The sequence below is a fragment of the Pan paniscus genome, chromosome 14, assembly GCF_029289425.2.
Source record: "Pan paniscus chromosome 14, NHGRI_mPanPan1-v2.0_pri, whole genome shotgun sequence".
NCBI classification, from domain to species: Eukaryota; Metazoa; Chordata; class Mammalia; order Primates; family Hominidae; genus Pan; species Pan paniscus.
This window is the reverse complement of record NC_073263.2, coordinates 31,793,039-31,815,042: the sequence shown is the minus strand read 5'-3', so window position 1 is coordinate 31,815,042 and position 22,004 is coordinate 31,793,039. Positions and strand designations below refer to the sequence as shown.

The 22,004-nt window shown below is 40.0% G+C and overlaps 1 protein-coding gene across 4 annotated transcripts in view; it reads right to left on the bottom strand.

The window, feature by feature from the left end:
• The window catches only part of FRY (FRY microtubule binding protein), a 448,961-nt gene that overhangs the window by 45,356 nt on the left and 381,601 nt on the right, over positions 1 to 22,004 (bottom strand). For all 4 annotated transcript variants that reach the window (XM_055096587.2, XM_055096586.2, XM_034936539.3 and 1 more), the window contains 9 exons: positions 19,705 to 19,826; positions 16,251 to 16,438; positions 14,839 to 14,933; positions 13,029 to 13,636; positions 11,672 to 11,769; positions 11,139 to 11,309; positions 6,843 to 6,983; positions 3,515 to 3,694; positions 1,334 to 1,495 (listed from right to left, as the gene is read on the bottom strand). In XM_055096587.2, the coding sequence (XP_054952562.1) occupies positions 1,334 to 1,495; positions 3,515 to 3,694; positions 6,843 to 6,983; positions 11,139 to 11,309; positions 11,672 to 11,769; positions 13,029 to 13,636; positions 14,839 to 14,933; positions 16,251 to 16,438; positions 19,705 to 19,826 (1,765 nt within the window). The remainder of the gene's footprint in view (positions 1 to 1,333; positions 1,496 to 3,514; positions 3,695 to 6,842; positions 6,984 to 11,138; positions 11,310 to 11,671; positions 11,770 to 13,028; positions 13,637 to 14,838; positions 14,934 to 16,250; positions 16,439 to 19,704; positions 19,827 to 22,004) is intronic.

Genomic DNA, 22,004 nt, shown 5'->3' with positions numbered 1-22,004 from the left:
TTTCCAAATTATAGAGGGGACAGACACTCAATATGGTGTCTGCTCAAGGTCAGAGACAGGAGGACTTTGAGGTTGAGGAATGGCAGAAGACTCGCTAAACCATCTTCCTAAGTCTTAGTGGTCATTTTACAATTCTGGGAAGGAATCAATGTAGAGGAACACATTGGGCTGTATTTTCTTCTCTCTTCCAATGGAGTTTTCAGCTGAACACTCACTGAGAACCTGCTCTGTTGCAGCCGGCACTATGCTACATGTTCCATTCCCCTAACCTTTGAGAGAGAAGGTGAGTCCTCCTGGGCACCCACTTTGTCCTTCCCAGCACCCACTTCACCTTCTGGTAACACTGTCCCTCTTTTTATCTCGGGAAGGCTCCATTCCCACTAAGTGAGGCTATGCCTCCCTCGCATGTCCTGCAAGATCTTTCAGAATTGCTATGGATGTCAAAAGAGGAAAGGCCTCTGTCGCTCTGAAGTCATCAGAGCCAAAGACCATGTAAACCTGGAGCTGCCAGAGGTCATCTGGGCCTCCCATAGAAAAACCCTGCCTGAGAATGAAGTCACTGGAGGGGAAAACAAGGGCCAAGATGTTGGGAAGGGAAGGTGGGGACAGTGAGGAGACAGTCTAAGAATCCAGTTTCTGACATTTGTGAACTAGGAGCCAACTGTGCTTGAAGCCAAGATGAGTAAGTTAATAAGTTTCTTTACCACATAAGGTAATTTTTCAGTGGGTTTCTGTAACAAGTCAACAGAAGACCCCTGAATAATGCAGAAGTTTTACTTGACAGGAAGCCCAATGGCATCTCTGCTATGCTGTGATGACAGAACTACAGAGAATCTGGCAGCAGTACCCCCGCCCCTCGCCATCTGCATGGCTCAGCCCGTGCATGGACACCATGGTTGAGGTGCCTGTTCCGTGGATAGCAGACAGGGTGGTCTTTGGGTGTGCAGCCCTATCAACCCTTTGGGAGTCCAAGTGCTATAGAATTGGTTGGGAGAACTAAGGATGTGTTGTTTGGCCTCATTAGGAGAGTGGCAGAGGGGCAGAATTTCTGAAGGGCTGCCATGTGAAAGAGAGACCAGATTTTATTTTCTAAGCCTTGAGAGAACTGGAACCAATGGATAGAAGCAGCAAAGAGTCAGACTTCAACTCAAGGTGATGAACTGTTCAAAGAGCAAATGGGTTCCTTGGAATGCCACAAGACCCCATCCCTGGAAGTGCTGAGACCTATATGGGCAACCTTGGGATGGTGAGAGGGAATCCCTTATGACCCAGCCATATGGACTCAACAGGTCCCTAAACTCCCTCCCAGGGCTGTGGGTCTAGGATTGCATACCTGAGAATACTGGGGCCTTTTCCAGCTCACTGGAACAAGGACGTTGGAGTTGGAGCCTGAGGAAGTGGAAGATGTGCTCCGGGTGACGGCCATGGCCCTGGGCTTCCCATCACGCCCAGAAGAATTCTGCAGCTCATCATACCGCCTCCCGATGATTGGAGTCTTGAGAAGAAGACAAACGCACATTATTCTGTCTCAATGGTTTTGTGATATATGAAACCCTTCTCCCCAGAAGCAACCAAGAGTTGCTTATTTGATTAAAAATCAGATTAGAGAAGTTCAGTGTTACAAGTGGGCTCATTTTCTCAACATGCAAGTACACATTATGAGTCGTTTTGCATCTTCAACATTTCCTCCCCTCTTTAGCGGCAGAAAAATGCAACCGCTTGTTCTTTAATATGCTTTAGAAACCACTGACAAAGGGAAGCAAAACATGCAGGAAACCAAATAGTCAGTTTTTGATTGTTTAAACTTGAAAAAAATTTCATATAGTTAGAACAAGAGACCAAAATTCCTTTCCCTCTCCCAACTTTGAATCATTAATCTTTATATACTCTCAATTATTTAAAAATGTATTTAACTTATTTATTATCTTTTCAATTATTCAAATGACTGAGGTCAGGGCCAGGTACTTGGGCAGCACTTGAGAAATTTCACTTCCTGAGAGCTCCAGAGTGTGGTGGCTGCATAGGCAGCAATTCGCAAACTCAAGCTCCGAGCAGGCCTCCTCTGCAGACACCAGCTCATGGGCTTGACCTCGGCAGTGGCAGAAACTGTCAATTTTACACCTGGCTCCTGAGACCCATCATTCTGGGGCAGTTCTGGGTCTCTGGGGCATGCCGCTAACCAGCTGCATGTTTTTTTGTACCTCTTTAGAACACAACAAACTCAAATTGCAGAGAAAAAATAGCTTTTCCCCCTAGCCAGGTTAAAAAAAATGTGAAAATGGACCAAGATTAAATTGAAACCTTAATATTATTTACATATTAAATATAGATGCAGGTGTCACATGGTAGCAAATAGTATCTCATCCTGAATACTGAAATGATGAAAGGTCAGTGAGGACCATTGTATAAAAAACACAACTTGGATATGACCTACATAATAGTGCAAGTAAGTTCCATATAAGCACACCAGGTTTATTTCTTTTCTTTTTTTTTTAATATACTTTAAGTTCTGGGGTACATGTGCAGAATGTGCAGGTTTGTTACACATGTGCCATGGTGGTCTGCTGCACCCATCAACCTGTCATCTACATTAGGTATTTCTCCTAATGCTATCCCTCCCCTTGTTCCCCACCCTCTGATAGGCCTCGGTGTGTGATGTTCCCCTCCCTGTGTCCATGTATTCTCATTGTTCAACTCCTACTTATGAGTGAGAACATACAGTATTTGACACCAGGTTTATTTCTTAGTGAATTTATTCATTCAGCAGAGTTTTGGAAATATTTACTAGTGATCTACTATGCACCAGATGTTGTACTGGGCCCTGGTTATAAACAGGAACAGAGTACAGTTTCTGCTTTGGGGGTTCATGAGTCATGAGGTAAGAGATGTGAAAGCAAAGTTATTTTATACCTTAGCCTTCAATATAAGCCTCCCATATATTTGTTAATGGACTACCAGGTAAACATGACTACTTCCTGTCCTTTCTTTTCTTCCTGACTCCTTAGCTTGGGTCCCTAGTCTCTTGCTCCTCCCTCTCTCTACCCTCCCCGCTTCAAGGCAAGAATTTAGTTTTACTTGTTTAAAAAATAGTGTGGACTGGGGAAGCAACTATAAAAGTGGAGTCTATATTCCTGTAAATTTCGGTCATCTGCTGAACTGGCTGTCATTCAGGGAGAAACATTGTGGATATAAAGACATGACCATTGTCAGATAAAGAACGAGTGAAGGTCATGGTTTAAAATGCTTATGATCGTTCCATTTTTAAATACCTCTTTTTAAAATCATTTTTTACATAACTGAGGCTAGTTTCTATTTTTAAAAGCTGCCAACTGAGAGTCCCAGTGAATATGACACTCAATGGGTTCTTTAAAAAGCAAAACCTAATTTAGCCCTTAGAAATCTTCATTTGAAATAACTGTCAAATAAGTCTTCTTTTTTCCAGGCAACTACTTTTGACCTTTGCTACTACAAATTCATGCTAAAGTTCACAGAAATAGTTAACATAGCTAAGTACCTCCGAAATATCGAAGTGGAAGTCCAGGGTTTTCCCAGGTAATTCCTTGGAAGCACTAGTCCACACTCGATGTATTTCTATTTTTGAGAGGTCACTGTGCTGGTATGAAGGTAAAACAAGGCTAGCTGACCGAGAAACTACCAGCTTCAAGATATTCAGAGCTTCTCTCCAGTGAACACTCTGCGGGAAATAAAACATTCAAGGGTTAAAAATAATTTAATTTTTTTAAAGCTAATGTATGTCAGAATGACCAGTGAGAAGCTAGTGACCAGTCAGAATTCACTGACTTAAAACAGTGCAGGAGGTTCCATGAGAAGTAAAAGGCAAATGACATAAAAAGACAATGTATATATAAAAGGAGCTATGTTTAGGAGACAAACAAATAAAAAAAGACCAATTTTGTCCATTTCAGCTAAATTAAATTCTTATTAATGAGGTACCATTATGGTAATGAGGCACCTCCTTAATTTGAGGGAAAAAAAAAAAGCTCCCAATGCATTTTATGACACTGACTGTTCAATTCACTCTTTCTTAAAGTTCTCCCCACCTCCGGTTTCCAGTCTTCTTGGTCCTCCTTCTAGTTCTCTGGCTCCTCCTGCTCCATTTGCTTCCTGGGTACCTTGATCTCTGTCTTCAGCCCTCTTTTCTTCTCACTTCTTGTCTTCCTCATTACTTAACTCAGGAATCTGGAAGCCCTTCTTAACCCTTTCTTTCCCTCCCTCCTGGTAATCTGTTCCCTCCACGGCATTCCTGCTGGCACTGGCTCAGCGGCACCCTCTTGGGCCTTGCCTGGACTATCTCAATGGCCCCTTACTGGTGTCCTGGCTTGCAGCCCTTAAGTGCATCAGATCCAGCTAGAGTGATCTTCCTAGAACTCTTCAGACCAAGCCACTTCCCTGACTAAACTCCTTCACAGACTCCCTCTGGTGGACAGGGTGGAGTCCACACTCTTTGAGCATGGCCTGCAAGGGTCATCTCCCCCAGGCTGCTGCTGGAGTTCCCCAAACTTGGCAAGCCCTCTCAGCCTCTGTGCCTTTACTCATGCTATGCCCTCATCCTTGAATACCTTTCCTCTCCTTATTGGCATGTCAAATTCCTACTCTTCATTTAAGACTCAGTTTTACCATCTTTGTTTCTCTGACAACCTCCAATCAGACTGTGTGCCGCTCCCACAAAAATATTAGAAACATAGATAAACAAATTTGATGAAAGTTGTTATTATTATTTTTTGCCTGGACTTTGCAGTCAAAGCACATGAAATAAAACATCTATTAAATTCTGCACAAGGGAAGCCATGGTTTAAATGTGAAATAAGCTACTATTTGAGTTAAGATAAAAAGTATCAGACGTCGCCCGCAAGCCTAAGACAAAATGGACAGCCTCATTAAACAACAAAATGGGGCACACATTCGTAGAAAGGTGTCAACTGACCATCTGTCTCCTGTGAGTGAAGTGAGAAACTGTTAACTGACTGCCTACCCTATGTGGTGTAAGTATTATGCAGCAACGCCACTTGAAAAATGCTTGGAAGTCACTTTCAGCATCAAATAATTTCTGTAAGTAATTTGGTGAAGTAAAGATGGAAAGGAATGTCTAAAATTTATACTGTATATCTTCGTCAATGAGCTTCCAAAGAGAACCTAGCATTTGCCCTTGAATCCTACAAGTTACAAAGTACATTCCAGAGAAGAAATAGATAGACAAATATAATATAGAGAAAAGGATGTCTATGCTCTTGAGCTAGGCGCTCTCTACTTAACCCCATGGTGGCCCTGCACTACTCCCATGGCCTGGAGCCTCCCTGCTTTAGTCTGTGGTCATGTGTTTTAGATTAACTTCCAGGCTCTAGAAACTCGTCCTGGTGTGTTTGAGCTATCTTTCCATCTATCTATATTCCTATCTTCCTATTTATCACTGTTGGCCGGGTTGGAGTGCAGTGGTGTGATCACAGTTCACTGTAACCTCAACCTCCTGGGCTCAAGGGAAACTCTCTCCCCAGCCTCCTAAGTAGCTGGGACTATAGGTGTGCACCACCACACCTTGCTGATTTTTAAAATTTTTTTATTTTTGTAGAGATGGGATGTCACTTTGTTGCCCAGGCTGGTCTTGAACTCCTGGCCTCAAGCGATCCTCTTGCCTCAGCCTCCCAAAGTGCTGGGATTACAGGATAAGCCACTGCACCTGGCCTTGATATTTATTTTTATTTTCATTAAAATAAATTGTGTTTCTGGTCTTCTCAGATTGATTCTTAAGAATCAATCTGGGCTGGACGTGGTGGCTCATGCCTGTAATCCCAGCACTTTGGGAGGCCAAGGCGGTGGATCACGAGGTCAGGAGTTCGAGACCAGCCTGGCCAATATGGTGAAACCCTGTCTCTACTAAAAATACAAAAATTAGCCGGGCGTGGTGGCACACGCCTGTAGTCCCAGCTACTTGGGAGGTTGAGGCAGAAGGATCGCTTGAACCCAGGAGGTGGAGGTTGCAGTGAGCCGAGATTGTGCCACTGCACTCCAGCCTGGACAGAGCGAGACTCAGTTTTGAAAAAAAAAAATCAATCTGTAGCTGTTTGGAGATGTCCAAGTATCCTGCCAGGGAGGCTGCCTGGTACAATAAAACAAAGACACTGGCTTTGGATCCAAATACCAGCTCCAGCCTTTACTAACTGAAATCTTGGAGCCAGTCTCTTGGTTTTAAAAATATACATAAAGACTGTTTATTATGGAAATATTAAAATATACACAGAAACCGAGAGACTAGTCTAATGAATCCCTTTGTACTATTCATCAACTATTCACATTTTGTCATCTTGTTTTATTTATCCCCTCAAACAAATGTTTTTTGTTTGTTTGTTGCAGTATTTTCAAGTATATTTCTGCAAGTTTCTTAACCACTCTTCAACTCTAAAGTGACAGTTTTAGTCTTTGAATAATCCTTCACATGTTGAAACACCGGGCCTAGAACCTGGCACATGTGAAAGTTCCTACAGTTCCTTGTCCCCTCTCCTTCTCTGAAACGGGATAAAAAAACCAAGACTCTGCCTCTGCCCTCCAAGTCAGGCGTGTGCTTTCAATACTCAGCCTGTGGCCCCAAGAGGCGGAAATGTGCCTTTTAAAGGCACCGGAGTGTGCCGGGGTCTTGTGCTCTCATTCTCTTCAGAATACTACTCAGGGTGTGGCCAACTCCCACTCTTAACTGCCCTGGCTGTGCCATGGATGTCAAGGAATGAATGAGTGGCCTGGCACCCAGATGGTTTTGTAGCCAAGCTACAGGAAAAGCCTCCATCTTTTTAGAACGACTGGTTGCTTAGTGAAGTTATCCAAGTACTCACTTGCACATATTTTTCAATTGTCTTCAGAACTTCCACATTGAACTGTTTGACAGGAACGACAGAAAGGTCCATGTAGCTGAGAAGACTGTAGATCACCTGGAGCAGGGGCTGCTGCACACTAGGGAGGCCCTTCTCCAGCAGCTGTGGGGGCAAAGTGCGGCTGGAGTCAGTCACACACCAGATCTCCATATGGAAGGACCCGTGCTTTCCAACACATTTAGGATTGCACATTTCCTTTTTAAATTTTATTTTTTTAGGAGATGGGGTCTTGCTATGTTGCCCAGGCTAGTCTCGAACTCCTGGCCTCAAGAGATCCTCCTGCCTCAGCTCGCAAGTATCTGGGATTATAGGCAAGAGCTACCACGCCTGGCTTGATTGCACATTTCCTTAGGAGGGGAAATAAAATCCTAACTATGAAGAACTGAAGATATTATCAAAATAGACTATATCATGTGTGGAGGTGTAAATACGTAAGTATAAAAGTCACATGAGGAAATATTAAAAAACACCTAAAAGGAAAGCATCAGACACCAATTATCAAAAATTACAAATTCAAACAAAAGATAAAATCTGTCAGTTATCAAACTGGCAAAGATTAGAAATTGATAATACTCAGTATTGATGGGGAGATAAAGAAATGAGTATTCTTACATATCAGTGGAAATGTAAATTGGATAGTTTGGCAAATAAGATCAAGAGCAATGAAGAGGTCCATAATCTTTTGACACAGTAATTATACTTTTAGGAAAGTTTCTCAAACCAGAGATAGACGTTAAGATTTATGTATAAGATTTTACCATAGCATTATTTATAATGGCAAAAAACATACACAAAACAAGAAAGCTTTGTAAGCAATTCAAGTATTGAACGCTAGGGAAATGGATATATAAGTTAACAGCAAACTGTATAATGAAACGTCATGCAGTTAATAGAATGACATTTTTAAAGGCAGTGGAGGATATCAGATAATATTAAGTGGGAAATGAAGGATACACAATTGTCTTTTTAATAGATGATGCCAATATTGACATGAATGTGTGTGTTATATAGAAATAACATTGGAAATAAATTTTAAAATGTTAGTATTGTTTCTCTACAATTTTGGGTAATTTTTCTTTTCTTTTTAAAAACTTTCCTGCATCTTCCAAATTTTGTTATGAATATATACTGCTTTTATAATCATAAAAAATCAATGATATTGACCAAAAGGAAAGCAAAATAAGGAAAACATATATGTGACAGACATCATGATAAAAGTTTACTGTTTAAGATAAAAAGTTGATAGAGATGATCCAACTAAATGTTGAAATTACACAATATTTACGGAGTGGTTAAAACATGAGGAAAGAGCAGGGCGCGGTGGCTCACGCCTGTAATCCCAGCACTTTGGGAGGCTGAGGTGGGTGGATCACCTGAGGTCACGAGTTCAAGACCAGCCTGACCAACATAGTGAAACCCAGTCTCTACTAAAAATACAAAAATTAGCTGGGCGTAGTGGTGGGTGCCTGTAATCCCAGCTACTCGGGAGGGTGAGGCAGGAGAACTGTGTGAACCCAGGAAGTGGAAGTTGCAGTGAGCCAACGTCATGTCGCTGCACTCCAGCCTAGGTGACAAGAGCAAGACTCTGTCTCAAAACAAAACAAAACAAAAAACATGAGTAAATAATTATGTAAATCTATAATGTGGAAAAATGAATATCTTTACTAGAAAGAAAATACATAAAATAGTTCAAAATTATTAATAAAAAGTATTAAATTAAAAAATAAATGGAATGACAAAATTTAGTGGGGATACAGGAAAACAAGAATATTTATACACTGTTTATAGTATTACAAATGGGGGGATCTTTATGAAGACCAACTTCTCGAATATGTTGAAGAACTAAATAACGTACCCACAATCCATGCCACAGGACTGAATAATTCGACTTCAGGAAATGTAGAGCCATTTGATATTATGTGATAAAAGGATTTTGATAAAATCTATTATTATTTGATCAAATTTCAAATATCATTTGATAAAGATCTACATAACAAGACCATTTGTAATGGAAAAAATTATGAACATTAGCAACAAAAGGGAGATGGTTAAGCAAACTGTGTTACCTTAACCTGATAGACTTCCAGAGTTATTTAAAACAGCACTCTGTGCGCTACCCCGACACATAGAAATATACACACACAGTTAATAATAAGTGAGCAAAGAAGGTTCCAGGGAATACCACAGTGACACAAAATTATATGTATGTGCATAGCCAAGACCTGAAAGAATGTGTAATTGAAACAGAAGTTAATATATATTATATACAGTGGGACCTTGGTTAAGTTCATAATAAATTTTTTGGTGATAATTTTGTGATAAGGGCTGAATAGAACAAATTAGATAACCAATTTTTTTATGGGTAGTAAAAAACACATAACATAAAATTTACCTTTTTAACCATTTTTTTAAAAAGTGTATCAATCTACTTTCCAGACTGCCAGAGTACACTGATACACTTTTTGGTTGTTACAGAAGTACTTAGCTTGGCTAATAAAATCTTCACAAATTCTTTCCACCTGTTTTCTCAAGTACATTCACATTATTATGCAACTATCACCACTATCTACCTCCAGAACTTGTTAATCATCCCAAACTGAAATTCTGTACCCACAAAATAATAATTCTCCACTACTAACTGCCCTGAGTTCCTGGTAACTACTATTCTACATTTTCTCTATAAATGTGCTTAATCTCTGTACCTCATATAAGCAGAATCTTGTCATATTTGTCCTTTTGTCCTCTGGCCTATTTCACTTAGCATAATGTCTTCAAGGTTCACCCACGTGGAAGCACACATCAGAATTTCTTCCTGAATAATATTCCCTTGTATATATATGCTACGTACAATTTGCATTTTTGAAACTTCTTATGGTTACTGAGCCAGACAAATGTTACCTCCTTGCTATCTACACTTCACCTTATGTTAAAGGAGGCAAGGTCTGCCTTTGCAAGCAGAACAAATCAGTTCTCTCAGTACTACTTCTGTGCTGAGGTGTGTGTGTGCTTGCTTAGTTAACTCTTGCAGGGACAGGTATGACCAGATGACTATTAAAACCAGCAAGGTGGTACTTATGAGAGGTTCCTTAAAATGTCAGAGATGTGGATGTGGAAATAGCAAGTGAATCCTGGGCTGCTGACAGTCTGAACACAGGTCACACATTACTGATCTGTATTGCAAGTGAAAATCCTGCACGATCAACTATAAATGTTGATGGATGGGGCATCTCTCCTCTGCTAGGTAGATGCTTTCAGGCTTGTGGAGCCTTTGAGAAAATGGCTGATTTTTAACCTATCTGGCATCTGGATTGATGATATAAATAAAAGAAAAACTAGAATAGATTGTCCTCATCTCTTCTGAAAGGTGCTAGTGATAGCTATGAATGCGTATCACAAAAGAAAAAGCAACACTGAAAATGCTAAAACAAGGTAGCGATTACCAGTCATTTGCCTTATAGATTTCATGACCTTGTGTAATAAACTTGTTGGAGACTGAAGATGCTAAACGGAATACATTTCATCTCTTGCCCAACAATATTCTATGTATTTCTAGCATCAACGTACACAGAGGTCAGTGTAGGGTTTGTAATGAATATACTAGAAACACGTTGGTATGATGACAAAGTACCATTCCAGTTTTAAAAACAAACATAAAGGGCGAGAATAAAGTTTATTTCAGAATGTATGCTTTGATAATTAGATCAAACAACCATTAAACATATCAAGCCACAAGGTAACTCCTTAAATAAGATTTGAACACCCAGAGTAATTAGGATAAAAATTTCTGATCTCTGCCGTGTACTGACAGGTGTTACCATAATAAACAGACGGAGTTTAAGCTTTGGAGGCAGCTATATCTAGGTTTAAAGGCTGACTCTGCTGCTTTAAACTTGTGAAAAATTATTTAACCTGGCTGAGCCTCAGATCTGTATGATATTATCTACATCACTGTGCTGTTGTGAGAGTTTAAAATGATTCCATTAGCATGTATTATAATATTTAATAGGCACACACTATATGGAAGTTAAGAGTATACTGAGTGTATTATCAATTTTATGCAAATAATTTACCCTTGGAAGCTATAATAGATTTTATCCTTCATTTCAAAGCTTACCTCTGGCAGGGAATGGTGGCCCACGCCTGTAATCCTAGCACTCTGGGAGGCGAAGGCAGGAGGACTGCTTGAGCCCAAGAGTTGAGATCAGCCTGGGCAACATAATGAGACCCTGTCTCAAAAAACAAAAAAAAAAAGCTTACCTCTGCCAGGTAGGTAACCATATTCAAGGTAATGTCAGCATATGCTTCATGAAGGTATCGACAGACCACATTGACCCATGTGGCGCAGTCCCTCGTGTAGCTGTGTGTTTTATAAAGAGTCATGACATGTGCAAGATTTGAAAGTTTGGGGTTCTTCTCTTCTAAACAAACCTTTTAAAATAAAAAAAATCAATTAGGAATAAAATAGCCCAATGAATAGGAAGAAATGTTAGCAATTTTACTATAAGCTCTGGCCATCTGGAAAGTAGATTGATACACTTTTTGGTAATTACAGGAAATACTTAGCTTGGCTAATATAATTTTCACAAATTCTTCCCACCTGCATTCTCAAGAATGAAAGCAAGCAAGACAATTTGCATCAGCCACCCCTATATTTCCATTACTGTGATATTAGTTATTATTTCCAGTTTTTGAGAAAATCACTGCCTTCTCTGGGCCTTGTAATTTGCCTGACACTAGGGCGTCCTGAAGGCCTCTATGGATCTGCCTGAGTGTGGAACTGTAACTCATACCTGAGCAATCCTTTCGGCTATATCCTTACAGAACTGATTGGGATTTTCAAAATGCTGAATCAGCTGGGGCAGGAGACACAAGACATTCAGTGGAAACCCTGGATTAGAGAAGATACAATGGAGATAGCTGAATATGGTATATTTTAGCTGTTAACAGTGGGAAGGCATGTTACAGATTTTTATACTGAGGTGATGCAAAAGCAGTTTTTTGAATCAGCTTAAACATGATCTAACACAAAATCTATGAAAAATGCACAACCACAATTGCACCAGTTACAAAGAAGACAGTACAGTAGATCTGCGATTTTAAGATGCAGTGATTATCTTGCACTGGACTATTGTGAATAAGGATGGCTGGCCCAGATGTTTTTGGCACAGATTGAACTGAGCCAAACTGAGTACTAGTTTGAAATTTTTATCAAAAAAACATATTTTAAGAAAAACTGGTGTGAGAGGACATAGGCCAACCAATTTAAGTCTTAGTCATGTAATTGAAAAGACTCTTTAAAATAAGGAATGGCTTAGTCCCTCTCTGTTAAGCGATAGCTTCATGAAATGAATTCCGGGTCACATGCCATGGCATTAAAAATCTGGTTTGTTGGCCGGGAGCGGTGGCTCACGCCTGTAATCCAAGGACTTTTGGAGTCTGAGGCGGGTGGATCACAAGGTCAAGATATCGAGACCATCCTGGCCGACATGGTGAAACCCCGTCTCTACTAAAAATACAAAACTTAGCTGGGCGTGGTGGCGTACACCTGTAATCCCAGCTACTCCGGAGGCTGAGGCAGGAGAATTGCTTGAACCTGGGAGGAGAGGTTGCAGTGAGCCGAGATCACGCCACTGAACTCCAGCCTGGCGACAGAGCAAGACTCTGTCTCAAAAAACAAAAACAAAACAAAACAAAGCAAAAAGACATAAATGAAAAATCTGGTTTGTTGATTTGGGTTAATTCAAAACAAGAGGAAACCAAGAGAATTTCCAAGGAGAATAAAAAGCAGAAAAGCAAAGAAAAAAATAAAAGATTTAGGAGTTAAGAAAAAAAATTTTTTTTTTCTGTACAAGAGCAATGGAATAAACTAACAGCACCTGCAGTTTGATCTGGAAAGCTAAAAAGAAATCGCTAATATCTTAAAAATAATTTTGGCCCCTTTTATGCTACTGCCTTAAAAATATTTTCTATAATATAGATCATTGAGATTTACATTATATAGAATTTTATGAGAAAAAATAAACTACTCCCAAGGAACCATTTTTAAGCAGAATTGTTAAAAGCAGTAAGTTCATATTATCTTATTGTACCAAATGATGAACACAGTCACTATCAGAATTGAGACAGGGTGAACGAGGCTGGCTTTACCAATAGCGTGGGATGCATCCACCATGGATATTTTGGACACTGGTGTCAGCAGACTGAAGAGCTGCAGGGTCAGGTCTGTGGTGGTGAGGGATGTGAATCCTTTCAGCAGCAGCTGCTGCAGCCCGGAGAAGTCGGCCCACTTGAGCTGTGCCTGGAGTTTCTCAAGCTTTTCTCGGTTCTCAGCCTTATCGAGTGGCATATGTGCCAGTAGTCTGCTCAACAGCCTTAAGGCCATTAAGTATTCAAACTCAAAATCAGACTCCATCAAGGCCACTGTGACCCAGAATATGGTGGCCAGCAGGTTGGTGGGATGGTTTATGTGGGATGGGTCCGTGAGACTGTCCTTCAAGGAGGATGAGCTTCTGGTTTTTGAGGAGAGGCCTTGTTGGGTACAAGCCTGAATTCTGTCCAGTGTGGCACTTCGAGGTGGGTCAGAGGATCGGTCGATGACACCAAACTTCTTGGGCACAGAGAAGCTTCGTTGATGCCGGCTCCGTTCGGCAGTTGCGGTGTTGCCGCTGGTGGTTCCCGGGTTCACGTTTAGTTGTCCTGTGCTCTTTCTGCTTGCTGTTAGTTTACTGCTGGAGCTTAAATCTGGTGAGGAAGAGCTGGGTATAAAAATAAATAAGTTTAATAGGATGCCAACATGTGTCACCAAAAGCCAGTCCTTTCAAGTCCACTGAGAAACACTGCAGGAGGGAAATCATTCTTTAGAAATGCCACTTTCTATTCATTTATTTTTCCTTATCTTTAAAGCTATAAAAAACAAAACAAGAGAAACTCTCATCAACAAAACAAAAAGCCCAATACTGACTGCTACTTATTGAAAATGTAGAGGAATCAATAATTGGCCTTAAAGTTTACTGATATTTCATTTATGTTTTGCTTGAATTTGGGTAGGAGTAATTATGACATAAAATGTACCTGATAGGTATAAGCTTCAATATTCTGTTAACTGACTGATAAGGAGAACAGAAATGGGAATTATGCTATCCAGAAAGAAGCTGGTAAATGTTCATGTCAAAGGAAATTTTTGGTACTTACCAAAATTTAAGAAAAATTATTTCTAAGTCTATGCTGAAAAGGTAAAACTCTTGGTCAACATTCTTGCTATATTTTTACTGATTTAGATAAATCTTTATGTTAATATAGATAAATATGTGTGATGTTTGTAATCATACCAAAATTATCCATAAAAAATGCTCAACTTAAAAATAAAACAAGGCCCAATCGGATACAAGATAACATTACCGACTCAATTTCAAGCAAGATGAGCTCAATAACACAAACAGAATATAGAGTCGTGAATAATTTGAAATGAATTATTAAACATTGGTAGGAGCAAAAAAAAAGATACTGAGGTAGGAATTTCTTTGAATGAAGTCAACATTTATTCCAACTGTTTTTATGGCAACAGTTCAGAAGCTTTGTATATATTCATTTAAAAATAATATTTAGCTTTTGCTTCTCTTTACCAATGTAATAAATAGGATAATTATTACATAAAATTTGGAAAAATACTCAGACAAAAAAAGAAATGAAAAATTATTAATATTTTATCATTCAGAGATAACACTTAGTATCTATCTTCCTGATGTTTTAAAATACTTATATAATGCGTGTGTGTGTGTGTGTTTGTGTGTATTATGACTTCTTTTTTAACTTAAGAAAGTATTACACATACTTTTTCAGGTCATAAATATACTTCAAAAACTAGATTTTTTCTTTGTACTTTTCCCAAAGTCCAGCATCTCCCAAATACTCCTGTGCAGTATACTTGATGTCAAAGTATCATTAAGCTGATTCTCACCGGGACAATACAGTTAGGAGGTCACTGTTCTTCAAGCAGTCAGACAAGTTATCCACAGCCGCCTCCAAGGTTAGGAGCGCTTCCATTACATAACCCTGCCAAACATGCAAAGATAGCATTTTGTATTGCTTGTAACCATTGTTAATTTCCTAAGATAAATTTAATTAATGTAAACTGTATTCCAATAATGTTATTGCTGCTTTAATTTATGAAGTCTAAAATAAGCTTTAAGGGCCACTTAGGAAATTCAGATGGCTTAGGAGTTAGCAGATAATCATACAAATTTATTTTCCTATGTCTAAGAGCCTCAACAGATCACTTTCATTTGAAATTCAACAGCGAGGGGGCAAGCATGACCCTCTGCTGAGGGGAGGGTGGGCATTTGAAATACAGAGTGGCAATGTCTGAAAGCCACAGATCAAGAGGAGAGGTACAGGAAGAGCTGCCTCCGTGGTGTTTTAAACAGCACCTCTGATGGCTGAAAGAAGGAAGCAGGTAGTGTCTGTAGGTGTGCAGGCTTCCTCAGATGCAGGAACATTTCTTTTTTTCTGAGATGGAGTCTCACTTCCGTTGCCCAGGCTTGAGTACAATGGCACGATTTGGGTTACTGCAACCTCTGCCTCCTGGGTTCAAGTGATTCTCCTGCCTCAGCCTCCTGAGTAGCTCGGATTATAGGCGTGTGCTACCACGCCTAGCTAATTTTTGTATTTTTAGTGGAGAAGGGGTTTCACCATGTTGGCCAGCCTGATCTTGAACTCCTGGCCTCAAGTGATCTGCCCGCCATGGCCTCCCAAAGTGCTGGGATTATAGGCTTGAGCCACTGCCCAGCCAGGAACATTTCTGAAGGGAAAGAAGGACTTGGCCGGAGCCAGAGAGCTTGTAATGCCAGCAGCTCTCAACCTGTTCAGCTTCCCAATCTCTGGGCTCTATCTTGAGGGCCTCCTTGTGGCAGTCACTCTCCATTCCTTCTTCAGCTCTTCTCAGTCTACTGGAGACTAACCATAGAGAGAGAGGTAGTGCTTTGGACAGATACAGTGGAGGTCCCTGCTCTGGGTAGGGAGACTGTATAACTGCAGCCTAGGTTGGCAGCCAGAAACCCCAAACTATACAAAATAATCCCCTGGCCACCTGCCAAATAAAACCAACCACAAAAACAACAAAGAAGAAGCCACCAGAGGATTTCCAGTTGTTGGCTTATGTAAAAGAGATAATATCCACTGAATTTCTAGAACAAGGCTCCTTGGAATAATTTTTGTAAATATAAAAGTCAACCTCTAAAATTGAAAAAATATATTGTACATGTCCAGATGGCTGGAATAATTGTTGACAGAAGAAAGGCTCAAAAATAGTTTACACCTTATTGAGATGAGAGAGCTCATCCTTCACGAGCTCAGTGGTCTTCCCTTCCATACCTGAATCTCATCTCCATGTTCTCCTATCACCTCCACCAATCTTGAGAGAAGGTCAGATAAGGCATGTGCTGACAGAGGTTGCTTGAGGGCCCGGAATATCTGGAAGGACCGACCAGCATAGTGCCTTGAAGAGCTTGCGAGGGCTGTCTGCAACGCAACTTCACTCAACTGGTGCTCCAGATGGAAGCCTAGGGTAACAAGAGCCACAGAATAGGTCAGTCTCTACTCTACATGCTCTGGGGCATCAAAGTTACCTCTAAGTTTAAAACAGGCTAACGGCACAGGGCTACCTTGTAGTGGTACTTATTTACAAGTCAACCATTTTTTTTTTTCTCTTTTTGAGACAGGGTCTCACTCTGCTGCCCAGGCTGGAGTGCAGTGGCATGATCACGGCTCACTGCAGCCTCTACCTCCTGGGCTCAAGTGATCCTCCCACCTCAGTCTCCCAAGTAGCTGGGACTACAGGCATGTGCCACCATGCCTGGATAGTTTTTTGTGTTTTTTGTAGAGATGGGGTCTCACTATGTTGCCAAGGCTGGTCTTGAACTCCTGGGCTCAAGTGATCTGCCTGCTCTGCCTTCCTAAAGTGCTCGGATTACAAGCATGAGCCACCACATCAAGCTTTTTTTTTTTTTTTTTTTTTGGAAACAGGGTCTTTCTTTGTTGCCCAGGCTGGTCTTGAACTCCTGGGCCCAAGGAATCCTCCTGCCTCAGCCTACTGAGTTGCCGGGATTACAGGAGTGTGCCACTGCACCCACCTCATTTTAAAATAAAAACAAATTCTGAATAAATCTTAGGGAGGTATAGTGTAGTAGAAAAAGGCTTTGGAACAAGATGGTCCTGGTATTGAATTAGAGGCTTTCTAACTCTGGGAAAGGAATTTGTTCTCCATGAGCCTGTTTCCTTATCTTTAACTTGTCTCATACAGTTGTGAAAATTAAACAACTTACAAAGTGCCTAGTATAGTGTCTGAAACATAACATAGGTTCACAAATGTATTCTTATTTATTACTCTGCTATTTTCACATATTATTCTTCTGTACTACTTTTTTTACATAGAATACTCTCCTTTTTTTGTAAGTTTGTTAGAGTAGAGGAAATTTCAGAAGAGAGGAAAGCTGTTAGTGGATCTATTCAACTCAAAACACAACTAAGGCCTGTGCCAAAGTCTTTGCTTTATTGATATGCAGATATTGAAGTGTAGATACTGTGAAGAAGGCAGCCATAATTTAAACTTTTGCCTGAATATTTGTTTTTCCAATTATACAAAGGTAATCTCAGTAATCAGAAAACCATTTGATCAGATGGGAATGAAAATGTAAGATAAAGCTCATGACTGAATTCTAGGTCATTAAATTATATACTTGCTGTGCCTCTCTGTAGGGAGAAAAGCAGACTACAAGGGTAGGAGGACTGAATGAAAACAGAGACTTAGGCTGTCTCTACGACACAGAGGCTCTGCAGCACATTTGGCTGCTACATGAAAGTGGGCCAGAAGGGATAATTCAATGTCATTGCTCTTAGTTGCAGCTTGGCTACTTGACCCTAGGGACAAATAGATTATACAAGAAAATGTTCCTGCAGAGAAAACAGAGGGTCCTGGAAAATTGACTTCAGACACATTCAGGGTAGTAAACACAGGATTAAACCCATGTAGGCTGTTCGTATGCTATGAATGATGCTTCAAAAAAGCTTTTTATGTCTTTATTTTGTTTATCAAAATAAAGGTTTGTTTACTTAACCTATTTTATATGTGGAAGTTAGGTACCCTGGCAAATGATTTTGTGATTTTATGTGTGGAGATTAGGTACCCTGGCAAATGATAAATGTGATTCAAATGAGCAAATGCTCATTTAAATCACAATGAACCTGAAGGCTAGAACTGTACTAGTAGGACCTCAGACTCCACCATCACAACAGTGTCCTCTGAGAAAAGGAAAAGGTTTCTTTTTCTTTCCAGCCACACACTGAATCTATACTTCCCAGTCTTCCTTGCAGTTAGGTGTGCCCAGGTGCCCGAGTTCTGGCCCATGGGATGTGGAAAAAAACCCACTGGATACCCCATTTAAGCCTGGGGTGTCAACTCATCCTGAGGAATCCTCTTCTCACTCTCTCTTCTTCCACCTGCTGGCTGGATGCAGAGGGCCCAGCAGAGGCCTCAGCCTAGGGGGTGGCACAGCCTCAGGCTGGAGGGTCCTGAAGCAACTAGCGGAAGGCCACCTGCCAAACACCTGCACTGAACTGTTACAGGACCCAGGAATAACCTTCTGTTGTGTTAAGCCTCTGAGCTCTGGGGGCTGTTTGTTACAGCAGCTATGCCGCCCTGACTAACACGTGTTTCCAGGAATACATTGTGTATGTATAGAGAAAACAGGCCAAAAGCAGGGATGTACAAGGAAATCAGAATCAGTAAAAATTGGTCAAGGTGCAAAAAGACTTAGACTTCATGCAGCCTGAAGTACCCTCCAAGAATTCAGCATAAGGCATTTATACATTTTCTCATGTTTATTATTTTCATTCAATCCAAGATTTTAGATTAATTAATGGTTTACATACAAATAGTAAACTTCTTCCTTCGGGCTGTGTTCAATTATTAATTGGCTTTTGAGGTCCTCATATTTTAAACAAATTCCAAAGGGGAAACTGAAAACTAGAAACGGAAGTCTATTCCTAGAAATGACTCTCCCATTTCAGTCTGTCAGTATCTTTTGTTTTTTAGTAAGTGTCCTCTGATAATGAAAAGATATGTGGCTAATCCAAAATGTTTCAAACTGGGAAATGTGCTAATTACCAGAGCAGCTGGAAAAGCCAGAGAGCTGGATTTAATATTGCCAGCCTGGTGTGAGGAAAAAAAGGTAGAGATGGTTTTACAATATGTTGAGAAACCAGATTTAAGTTTCACACACAAATCAGCCCAGGCCAACTTGGACCTGAAGGAATTCAGCAGAAGGCAAACACTTAAGTATCATAATGCTAAAGGAGTCACACTGTATTTAGAATATTGAATAGTCATCTGCACAGGAATTGTTAGCAAAAACTTTTAAAGCCAAAAACATTTTATCACAATTAAAAAAAAATTGTTTGACCATTCAACCAGCCATTTAACCAGACTATTTTTCATTGTTGAGACTGATGAGAGTCAATGAGATTTATTCCTCATAGCCTTCTTTAAAGAAAATGTTATAGGCACAGTTTAATTCTAGTAAGGTAAATGAAAGAAGTAGAACAAGTATGTTGGGAAAATTATTTGATATAGCATAATGCAAATACACACGGCATTAAATACCATGCAGTTAGGCAGCATCTGAACAAGCTTCAGAACTCCCCTGTGAATATGCTCGTGCTATGGATGTGGAGTGCAGGACCATTTTAAGGCGCTGTAATCATCATATAGAGACAGTGTCCATTACAGAACAATGCTGAAAGAGGGATCTGTGCAAATAAGATGAAGTACCTGATTTGGAATCTTTAAATACAGATACAACGTGACGTAGAAAATTAGTGAGCTGTTCAGCACTCTTTGAATTTTGATTTTTAGGTGTGATGTCTTCATGGCACCAAAGTGGACCAAATGCCCTTAAACAAAACACACAAAATGTCAAAAATATAACTGTCATTTTGCATTTTTAAAACTACACATACAGTCCTGACTCCAAACATATAACATATTTAAATTTTTTGCAATCTATGCATCTGACAAAGATCTAATCCCAGCATCTATAAGGAACTTAAACAAATTTACAAGAAAAAAAACCCATTAAAAAGTGGGCAAAGGACATGAACAGACACTTCTCAAAAGAAGACATACATGCAGCCAACAATTATATAAAAAAAGCTCAACATCACTGACTATTAGAGAAATGCAAATCAAAACCACAGTGAGATACCATCTCACACCAGTCAGAATGGTGATTATTAAAAAGTCAAAAAATAATAGACGCTGGCAAGGTTGTGGAGAAAAAGGAAGGCTTTTACACTGTTGGTGTGAGTATAAATTAGTTCAACCATTGTGGAAGACAGTGTGGCGATTCCTCAAAGACCCAGAGACAGAAATACCATTCGACCCAGCAATTCCATTACTGAGTATATACCCAAAGGAATATACATTGTTCTACTATAAAGACACATGCATGCATATGTTCACTGTAACACTATTCCCAATAGCAAAGACACGGAATCAACCCAAATGCCCATCAATGACAGACTGGATAAAGAAATATACACCACGGAATACTGTGCCACCATAAAAAGGTACAAGATTATATCCTTTGGAGGGACATGGATGGAGCTGGAGGCTATCACCTTAGCAAACTATATATACACCATGGAATACTGTGCCACCATAAAAAGGTACAAGATTATATCCTTTGGAGGGACATGGATGGAGCTGGAGGCTATCACCTTAGCAAACTAACGCAGGAACAGACAATCAAATACCGCATGTTCTCACTTATAAGTGGGAGCTGAATTGTGAGAACACATGGACACACTGGGGAGAATAACACACACTGGGGCCTACTGGAGGGTGGAGGGTAGAAGAGAAAGAGGATCAGGAAAAACAACTAATGGATACTGGGCTTAACACCTGGCTGGTGAAATAGCCTGTACAACAAACCCCCTTGACACACGTTTACCTATGTAACAAACCTGCATACCCTGCACATGCACCCTTGAACTTAAAATGTGAGTTAAAAAAATTTTAAACAATTTTATGAATTATTTTGGAAGTACATTTCAGTCTTATAAACCTTATCAGCATACTCAAAACACATCTAATTTATAGAGTCATTTTAAAATGTTTTAAATTAAATTCATTTACAAAATTAAAACCTCCCAATTCACCAGAACAGTGCTTGGCATATCATAAGTGCTACATGTTTGTTTGTTAAGTAAAATGATATCAAATGTTAAGTGAAATAAAGATTTAGACATGGACTCAATTTTCACATGTTAGCATTTGCAGAGATAAGGCTTTTATCAGGATCACATCAAGCTGCAAATACCATACAATCAAACTGAATACATGGCCTCTGTCATCTACTTGGTTTTCAACAGTAAGAATGGAATGGAGCCAGGTAGGAGAACTTCAGAGGAGAGTTATTCCAAACACGTGGTACTGACAGATGGTGAGTGGTGACAATACTTTTCCTTTCCACAAATCATGCGGGTCTCTGAAGTACCCTGTATGTGCAGGCATACTGTATGTAGGCACCATCAGCTCCTGTCCTAAGCTTCCTGCACATTAAATCCCACATTAAGTTGAGAGCTGCACAAAATAACCTGAATCATGAATTGTGGAAAGAAAATACTCTTTTTTTATTGTTTGCATTAATTGATGCATTAGCTGAAGAAAGCAAGATCACATGAGATATTAGATAACACATACACAGAGTAGATTTCCAGGACTCAACTCACTGAGAAAGGGGAGCATGCCACCCAGTCACAAGTAAGCATGCTTTACACAACTACCAGACCGCAGGGTGTTAGAAATCCTGAAGCCTTACAAGCTAAATGGTTAATGAGAAGAACCAGAAGACCTAACCAGTACCACTTGCAGTTTTTCTTGGTTTTGATTTATTAGTTTGATTCCTTTCCTATTATGCTTCCTATTGTTTCTGGTTTCTGACTGCCTTTTACAAATGACTCTTTGGACCAGATGAACAGACAATGGTCTCCTTGGCAGCTGCTTCTGGGTTGATCATGGCTAATATCCTTGATTTCCAGAGTGAAGTTCTCTGCCAAGTCTCAGAACTA